The sequence below is a fragment of the Phaethon aethereus genome (genome assembly GCF_964289735.1).
Source record: "Phaethon aethereus genome assembly, chromosome: 9".
Taxonomy (NCBI): Eukaryota; Metazoa; Chordata; class Aves; order Phaethontiformes; family Phaethontidae; genus Phaethon; species Phaethon aethereus.
The window spans coordinates 13,400,534-13,409,844 of record NC_138585.1 but is presented as its reverse complement, the minus strand read 5'-3'; the positions used below and the strand labels follow the sequence as shown (position 1 = coordinate 13,409,844).

Genomic DNA, 9,311 nt, shown 5'->3' with positions numbered 1-9,311 from the left:
GACCCTGCCACCCACAAGTCTTAAGGCACAGCTGTTGACATCACTGTCCTGCTTGCGGCCGCAGCGTGAGCTTTCCCACGGTTTAGTCCACGCTTTGTAACGTAGCGCGAAACATTGGTGCTGAACTGATTTGGGCTAAAGATAAGTCTACAAGTCAGCATCTCTTGAACGATGTGTCTTTGTAGAGCTCTGCAAAAGTATTCTTCGTGGCTTCCGCCCTGTGCTTGCTTCCGAGTAAAATATAAAATTCCTCTGCATCAGATTGAAGGCCTTATTTGCCTACCGGGAAGGTATTAAATGAGGGAAAAAATACGCTTCTCGTTCTGTGCCTGTCAATAACACCTTCAGCAGCTTCGGCTACAAGGCCATGAAGCATCTCTGTAGCACAGACCACATTGCTGCGGGCCTGCGTCCGGGCCAGGCAGGGTCCTGCGCGCAGCCCCGGGGCGCGGGCTGGGCTGCGCGCGCTACGGCCGCGCTGCGCGTGCCGTCTGGTGGGGCGCTGAGCACCTGGACCCTGCAGCGCGTCGCGAGAGCTTGTGCTTCCTGTTGAGTCACAGCTGGCGAAGACTCGACATTCTCAACACATGGAACTATTTCCTTCTTCGCTACACGCCTCCTCCATGAAGGAGTCGTGGATTTCCCGAGTTTTGAAAGAGAATCCATTAAACAAATGGGAAAGTGCGGTTTTTAGATCACAGTTACCTGGTTTGGAAACTGCAGATGAACTTTGCTGAAAGGACGTTTCCTATCACACAAGTAGAAGGTATAATTCCAGGAAAACTTGGTCTTAAAATTCCTCATATGCTCAACTGACAACTTGTAAATGCCAATACTTTTGGTGTATTTTAAAGTGTTCTGTCTTTTTTACTTAGAAATAACCTTCATTTATTTATTTCTAATTTTTGAATTGCCTACCTTTGTGTGAATAAAATTTCTGCTATATTCAAGAATGATGCATTTATTTATTCTGTTTGGTTTTGTCTGGAGGGATTAGAACATCCCAATCCAGTGTAACTTCCCTCATGGAAGTTGTAGTATTCGTAACTGAAATGTATTGTAGGTATAAGGCTCTTCAAAATAGCGAAGAAATTAATCTTTCAAAGATCCATGGGGCAATTCTTTTCCAACATCTGTGTTTCATAACTGCATCTCTCCTACCACACCAGGTGTCGCAGGCGCGAGGACCTATGGCTTCCAGGCACAGGCCATGGGAGTCCCAGCTGGGTTTGCTGTTCCACCCACCCAGAACCAGCCCGTTGTGCAGGAGGGGACGATCTGGATGCCTGTCCCTCCTCCTCTTCCCAACTGCCCTCCTGGACTGGAATATCTCACACAGGTACCTGCACCCTTCCTCCTTCCCCAAAGAACAGGTATTCACCTGAGAAGCAGCCTGCATCCGTGAAAATGCTAAAAAGAGCATGTGGCTTTGTTGCAGCTGTATAGGTTGCTCTTCTGGGCTGCTAAGTGAAGCCTTTTGTAACGTGATGGCTGCATGTTTGAGTGCGGCGGTGCCTGGTATGGCTGCAGCACTTCACGGCGTGCTCTCCTGCGCAGTGAGATGCTGAAGGACCAGGGCACAGGGCTATCGTACGTCCTTCCTGTTTCTGAAGCTACTGTTTGTGAGCTGGAATGTATACCTTTGGCAAGGTGTATATCATGAACGTATATAGTATGGGCAACTGTAGCACATTAGAGGTGCTTAATTTTCGACATGATGCTTTCTTCACACCTCTTCATAATGTTGTTAAGGAAGGTGCCAGTCAGACGTCACAACACAGAGAATGCTAATAGCAAAATAAGAATTGTTTACCCGATACAGAATATGTCCTTGTCCTGTAAAAGTACAGTTTATCTCATCACTGGGAGTAAATATCAAGGCTTAACACTGATGTGTTGTTGCAAATGTTGCAAATTGCTCATAAAAAAAAAAAAAAAAAAAGCACCGGTGGGGAGAGGCTGATTTTCCCCGAGTTTCACTCAGCGCTGAGCAGTCGCTGAGCTTGTGCTCTAGAATTTCTCTTTCTGCTTTTGTCCGTACGGACTCCTGATGTAGGCGTCTGGGACACGTGGTGCCGGAGGCTGTGTCGGGCGTTGTGGCTGAGCTGCCCTGAGTCCTGAGAGGAGCACGGGCTCGCTGGCCGTGCGTGCTCGTCACTAGCCCGGCCTGGGGACCACCTCTGCCGTCTGCTGGGGTGCTCTGAAACACTGCTCTGCCGAACTGACAGGGGACAGGGCAGGGGGGACGTGAGACGCTTCCACAGCTTCACCGGTCGGTGATCTGCCTCTAGAGTATCGACCCATAAATCCGCATTCTGAAATGAAACAGCAATGCTGCTTAAAACTGGATTTCTCTTAGTTACAACTTGTTAACTATTTATTCTGTTTAATTTTTCAACCACAAACAGATTGACCAGATACTAATTCATCAGCAAATTGAACTTCTTGAGAGTAAGTGAAAAGTATTCATAACAGAGAAATGTTTAAATCTAATAATCCCAAGAGTGGTAAAATTTAGACTTTCTTAGACACTATGTATTTAAGGTGGATTGCCATCTTTCTCTTTCCTGTCTCTGTTAACTGTCTCAATTCCTGCAGAAGTTGTGGAGAAGAGGAAGGAGAAGATAGGAGGGCAGAGGATTTTAAGCAGGTTCTATGTCTTAAAAGATACATAGCAATGCAACTGAATAATCTTGGTAGCTAGTTATAGCTGAAGTCACACACTTCCCGTGTTATTCATTCACGTGATTTCGACTTGCCTCTCTTCCCTACTTAAAGATCTTCTTTTCTGTCTTCTCTTACTCCATCTAATTCCATAGACTGCATGCGGCCCCGATCCTGTTTCCAGGCAGTCCTGCTGTTTTAGCGAATTGAACCGCTTTCCTTCTGCTCCCCTCTTCCGTTCACTTTAAGACTATCAAAGTCATGTTATCACTGTCTTTCAGATAGGAGAAATAAAACGGACCATTCATCTCGGCAGACACCTAATGCTGCTGCATTTTCTTTCCATAATGCTTTGAAGAGTGCTTTCATTTGTTAGAGAAATTAATCAAAATTTCTGCTTTGTCTCTCGCTTTCTGTTTGTGCTGCTGTGAATCTGGCCTGCGAGGTTTTTTTGTGGCCTTCTCATTCTGAACGTCTTTGTGCCCTCTAAAGCCCTTTTCTTGCCTCACCCCCAAATACGATAAGTTTCTTTCATTCTCATCCCTCCAGCTCTTTTGTGGGAATCTTCGGTGCTGTGGTGTTTGTAACTGTGACGCTTGCTCTGGCAGTAGGTGTCCATGTCTGGTGGGAGGGCACTGACGGACATCTCTGTGCTCTTTCCACGTTGCTTCTCCTCTCTGAACTCCATCAGGCCACTCTGCTCGAGGGTCCTTCCCCACCACTTCCCTGTGCCAGTAGCTGCCTCTGACAGACTTTGGGTGAGGGCTGCCTTCCCAAAGGGCGGCTTTAGAGTTAGCATGGTGACTTTTCTGACCAGATGCATCTCAGGAATTTAACAGTTCTGTTCCTGTTTTTCAGTTTTGACTGGCTTTGAGACAAACAACAAATACGAAATCAAGAATACGCTGGGACAAAGGGTGTACTTTGCAGCAGAGGACACTGACTGCTGTACCAGGAATTGCTGTGGGCCATCACGACCGTTCACCCTCCGGATTATAGACAACCTGGGCCACGAGGTGATAACGCTGCAGAGACCCCTCCGGTGTTCTTCATGCTGCTTTCCCTGCTGCTTACAGGAGGTGAGTTGCTCCCTCACGCTGTCTTCCCTCACGTGGGACGTGGTCCACCTGTGCAGTTTTAAGATGGGATTGTCTTGAATCAGGAGGCGAGGTGAAACAAGTCAGGTTTTGTCTGTAAGTTGTGGGGAGAGAGATCTGTGGGATTTGTGTGTGGGTCTCCTTGGTCTGGGAAGACACTAGTGTGCTGCAATACGTAGGTTTGCCCTGGCCACTTCTGATTATGGTACTGAAAAATTTGATTCAACAGCATGTCAGGGAACTTGTGGCTATTGCCAAAATCTGTGCTGGAGATGGACTTAACGGTGTAACAGTTGGGCAACAGCTTTCATAAGATAACAGCTACGGTTTTCACTATACTGCTGTGAAAGCTGTAATGAAATTCAACACATGAAATGATGAACTTTTTTAATATTAAGATAATTATGGGGTGATGCAACTTCTGAAGCCTCAAATCTGAGCCTACTCAGAACTGTTACTGAGGGATTTGTAGTAGCTGCATCCGTGATGTCTTCACTGAACGCTTTCAGGATGCTCACAGCCTTTCTTCCACTAGACTTTGATCTTTCTACTGTAGATATATGTAGATATACAGCATGCTTAGGAGCATCTTACTGTTTTCAGCGAAGGCAAAAGTTGCATATGAGGTCTGCAATTTGTGTGCAGTTTTCTGAAAAAGTTCACAGAAGACTCCATGCAGCTTCATGCATTGGAAAGCCAGGCTGCTGTGGAAAAATTGTTGTGCTTGGTTTGTGTGCTCGTATGGGTTTTGTCTAACAAGCATATGAAAGCATGAACCTTCACGTGGAGGTTTTCTTTTTCCTGTGAAGCTGGAAGTTCAGGCGCCTCCAGGAACGCCAGTTGGTTATGTTGTCCAGACCTGGCATCCTTGCCTGCCAAAGTTTACCATTCAAGATGAGAAAAGAATGGATATACTGAAAATTAGTGGCCCATGTGTTGTCTGCAGCTGTTGCGAGGACGTTAATTTTGAGGTATGCAATGCTAAAAATTGTATGTATCTTCTTTCAGGTAGTAGTTTGATAGTAGTTTGTGGCTCGACTTACTACCTGTCAGCTGCATATATAAATAATTAGTACATAATCTTTTAACGCTAGATCGCTTCTCTAGATACCTAGATTAGTCTAGATAAGCCAGACAAACTTCCGGAAATGGTATCTTAAAGCCACTCATCAGTGATCAGTGAGACTGATTCCCTGTGGTCGCACACAAATGTCTTAATTGAAATACTTAGCAGCAAAAGGGGCTTTTTGAATCTGTTATGTTAGGCCCTAACAAAAAAATGTTGTTCTCAGCTGTATTGGTTATTTATTAAAATGACTTCCTACAACCACTCATTTAATCCTTTAATAATTATTCAATGACCAAGTAAATAATAAATACAGATTTGAATGACTGAAGAGTTATAACTTTTACTTAAAAATAACAGTGATTAATGCATAATCATTTTTGTACACGTGAAGCAGTAGATACACTAGTCTACCATTTAATATTTAAAATAATGTTGCATATAGTTACTAAAGCAAATTTATCATCATTTTATTTTGGGGACTAGTCTTTCACACGACCCTGAAGACTGGATCTAACCTTAGGAAACATAATGTTGACAAAGAGCTAAGCTCTGCTTTGGAGCAGAAGAATGTAATTTGTTTAATTTTCACTTGAGCAGTTCCTGATACGTGGCAGAAGAAACTAATTCACTCTCTTGGCTAAGAGACAACACTTCTAGCAGAGTGTGCGTGCGTGCGTGCGTGCGTGCGTGCGTGTGGTAGCTGTCTTCCAACACCATTAAAACAGAACTCCACAGCCAGATTTAGAATTAAGTTCATGTTGGTGCCGCTTAAGACTGACGTTTTGATAGTCAGGGTTGCCTTTTGGTACAAACAGCTGCATTCAATGGCTGCATTAATTCAAATAACACAATCTGAAGCTTTCAAGTGGATCTGTCATGAAAAGGATTTGGGAATATTACGAATGACAGGTTTGATGCTGTTGGTTTTTTAAATTTTATATTAAACTAGGTAAAGTCTGTGGATGAGACTTCTACCGTTGGGAGGATTTCTAAGCAGTGGACTGGGTTTTTGAAGGAAGCCTTTACAGATGCAGATAACTTTGGAATCACATTCCCAATGGACCTTGATGTAAAAATGAAAGCTGTCATGATCGGTGCTTGCTTCCTTATCGTAAGTCTGTCATTTACTAATACTTGAATACGAACTGACTTTTTCATCTCCGTGTTCAAATTGCGCTGGTAAAGGACTTGACTGTGAGCTCCTTGAAGTGGATGGCAGCTTGTTGTGAACCTCCTGTGTGTAAAGCTAACCACGGAAGGCAACAAAAAATTAGTTCAGATAATAACCTTATTCTAGACCACACGAAGTGCTAACTAACTATATTTAAGCGGAGCTGTGTGTGTGATGGCACTGAGAAACCCTGTAAAGGGAGGACTCCTTACAGACTTGTTAGCACAGGAGAGCACGTTTATGTGGATGGTGAGGCCAGAAAAGCGCAGATCCATCGAAGCCAGAGCAGCCTGCCGGTGAGCTGCGCAGCTGAACGCTGCAGCCAGTCCCTCCTGACTCTCCTTTTTGGAAGCCTGTGAAGCGCCGAGCTGAGGCGGAGTGAATGCGCTCAGGGGAATCGTTTCCAGCGGGAGGGACCCTGCGGAGGCGAAGCGGGTCTGACTCGCTGCGGGGCTTCCCAGCTGCGCCCGGGCTCTCGCGCGGCAGCAGCGGCAGCGCAGCTCGCTTTGCCCTCTGAAGACGGTGTGCGGCACGCTCGCGTCGCCGCTCGCCTGTGCGGTTCGGCCTTGGGCACCGTGTCACGAGGCGCGCTGCCGCGGCGCTGGCAGGGCTGCGGACGGGGAGGGAAGGGGCACGTGAAGCACCTCGGGTTTGGGAGGTGCTCACCAGCCTCTAGCAGCCCTGTGTGCCAGCTGGGTTTTCCGTGGCCGTGCGTGTTCGTGCGCTACCCTGGGCACGACGTACAGCGTGAGCGAGCGCGAGCACCCCAGGGCTCCAGACGCCGAGAATGGGGCCCCAGATGTAAACTAAAGATAGTGACCGTTACGATGGGCTCCAGTTTGAGGTGAAATGGAAGGGACTGAGCCGGGTCGGACAAAGCCAGCGCACGAATCCTGAGTAAAGGAAGCACAGCTGTGGCTAGTGATCATGTAGAGTTTCCATGTGGGTCTTTCACCACCTCTTTCTCTCTCTGTGGGTGTCCTGTTCTGAGACACCCAGGTGATGGGGGGGTGGAGAGAGGTACCCCCACTTTCTTCTCATCATTTGAGGTTTCCAAGAGGAAGGCGCTTGGCACACCTTGCAAAACAGCCAGGAGATTTCTGAACTAAGAACTGCATTTAAGAAGTATTTTGTTTGCTTTTTGTTTCCTTCTTAGGACTTCATGTTTTTTGAGCATGCTGGTGATAACCAACAGCGAACAGGAGTTTGGCAATGAAATCTAGAACTTTCGTCTAGAAGGAAGAAGAACATAAATCTCCCAACTTTTCAGTGGGTTGCAGAGCTTCAGGAAGAATGTGAGGAATGTACATCTCATGCTTGTACTTGTATCTCTATAAACTAAAAACTTGTGGTCTTCCTTTTTTTGGTAACCTGATGTAATAATTTTGAGTATTCAAATAAGAAACATTTTCCTGTACAGATCAATATTGTAATTTATAGAAACATATAGCAACCTTTTTTCCCAAGAAATTCAGAATTGTGTAATAACTACTTATAGTTACTTTAATTCCTAAAAAAAGAGGACTACTTCTGTGTTCAATATTAATATAAGCAGTGAGCCTAATAAAGAGGTCCTGATCTTTTCCTGTATATCCTTTGGTAGTTTTGCCTTGGTGTTCACATTCTGTTGTTTCCAACTTCTTACCAAATATATACGTTCAAAGCAAAGTAATCTCAGTGAACAGAACTATAAGAAATCACTGTAAAATTGTACTAATGTAGTGGTAAATCTGCTGTCAAATATGACTTTTCATGTGACTTAGTTTCATAATTTGGGTTGTTTTGAAACTTAAGGCTTTGATTTTCATCAACAGAAATTTAGAGGAGACAGGAAATATAATTGCCTGTGGTTGCTTCTGTTTTATTAAACCTTCAGTAATTGCTTTGTGCATGAGCGTGTTTTTTCCTGAGGCAAGGAAAAACTAGTTTGTTACTTTTCGGTTTCTCCAGTCCTCCTTGCTCTTCATTTAGTCCATGGTTTTCGCAGATTTTAAGTCTGTCCATAGGTGTGAGGGGGCAGGAATAATAAACGGAACTGTTCCACTTCAAAAGCAGACACATGAAATGGCGGGTCTATTTCTTAGCATTTATAGCTTTATTTAAATGTGCAAGCCCTGGCTAAAGTTCCAGTTTCTTACCCCAACTTCACACAAGCACGTGCATATAGCGGTTCTTGGGATCCAGCTATGGGGAGAGGTCCTTGCCAATATTTTCAGTTGTATTCTAATTCTGCTAAGGGTTCCTTTTGTTCAATATTTTCAATTTATTGATGGTTCCTGGCCAGTCAGAAAGCGGAGGCAGAGTGGAGTGCCATTGCTGCTATGTTCCTAGATGCTCTTCGATGTTCTAAGAATTGTACAAACTTGTGACCAACAATCTATACTGTTCTGAAAGTCTTTAAAATTGTATATTATGCCTTGTTAAAGTTAGCTTCTGCTGCTAATAAGACAAAATTCCTTGAATACGGTGTCTTTAATAATAAGGATTGCTGGAGATGCATTTTTGGTTAATCAGCACTATTCTTAGGGATTTAAATTACTGTTATTTTGAAAATATTTTGTGCTTTATTGGCCAGCTATTAATAAGATACCGTAAATTCAGTCTTGCTCAAATCTGCTAAAAGTTTCTGATTGCATCAGTTAGGAAGAGAAGCTACATGTAGAGAAACCAAAGTAACATGCCCAGGAGCAGACCTGTCCTGCAGGGATCCATAAGGCTAAGCCGTATGAATGATTTTCCTGCAAGGGATGACACAGAGCTTCAGTTCTGCCTGTAGCTCTGAAGTCCCAGGCTTAAGCATGTTCAATAGCTGCACTTTCAACAGAGAGCAGAGTTGGTCCAAATACTCCAAAAACATTTTTTTTGTAGATATTTGAAAATACCTATTTAATTCTACGGCAGGCCCTGCGTAGAATTTAAACTTACTTTTGGCATTAGAGTGAGGTCTGTTCGTGGCTGTTGGAAGAATGGATGGTTGGGTAACTGGATAGTTCTGATACTGGTTACACAGCTCATAAACTTTTCTCTTGTGAAATGGTTCACAGTCTCTCATGAAGGCAAAAATATTACATGAGAAGTCCTGACTAAAGCTATCAAGGGGTAACTAGTTAACTGAACAGTATCTTATCACCTTTGTAATCTCCTTCACTTTTAACTAATGATATTTAATTGAAAAATGCTTATTCCTTAAAATTTTCAAGAACTTCTGGAGACAGCTGCATTCACTTACTCATTTCTGAAACTGATTGTGATAAATGCAGAACAAATCATTCTTTGAGCTGTCTGTCTTTATTTTGAAAGAACCCATAAC

At 44.0% G+C, this 9,311-nt stretch overlaps 1 protein-coding gene across 1 annotated transcript; it reads left to right on the top strand.

Moving 5' to 3' along the window:
- Positions 1–1,195: 1,195 nt before the first annotated feature.
- LOC309407969 (phospholipid scramblase 1-like) lies at positions 1,196–7,217 on the top strand (the record flags this gene model as incomplete). The annotated part of the gene is made up of 6 exons (XM_082003655.1): positions 1,196–1,339; positions 2,409–2,451; positions 3,523–3,743; positions 4,571–4,732; positions 5,780–5,941; positions 7,158–7,217. The coding sequence occupies exons 1-6, from the start codon at positions 1,211–1,213 to the stop codon at positions 7,215–7,217; spliced, it is 777 nt and encodes a 258-aa protein (XP_081859781.1). The 5' UTR covers positions 1,196–1,210.
- Between the last annotated feature and the right edge of the window lie 2,094 nt (positions 7,218–9,311).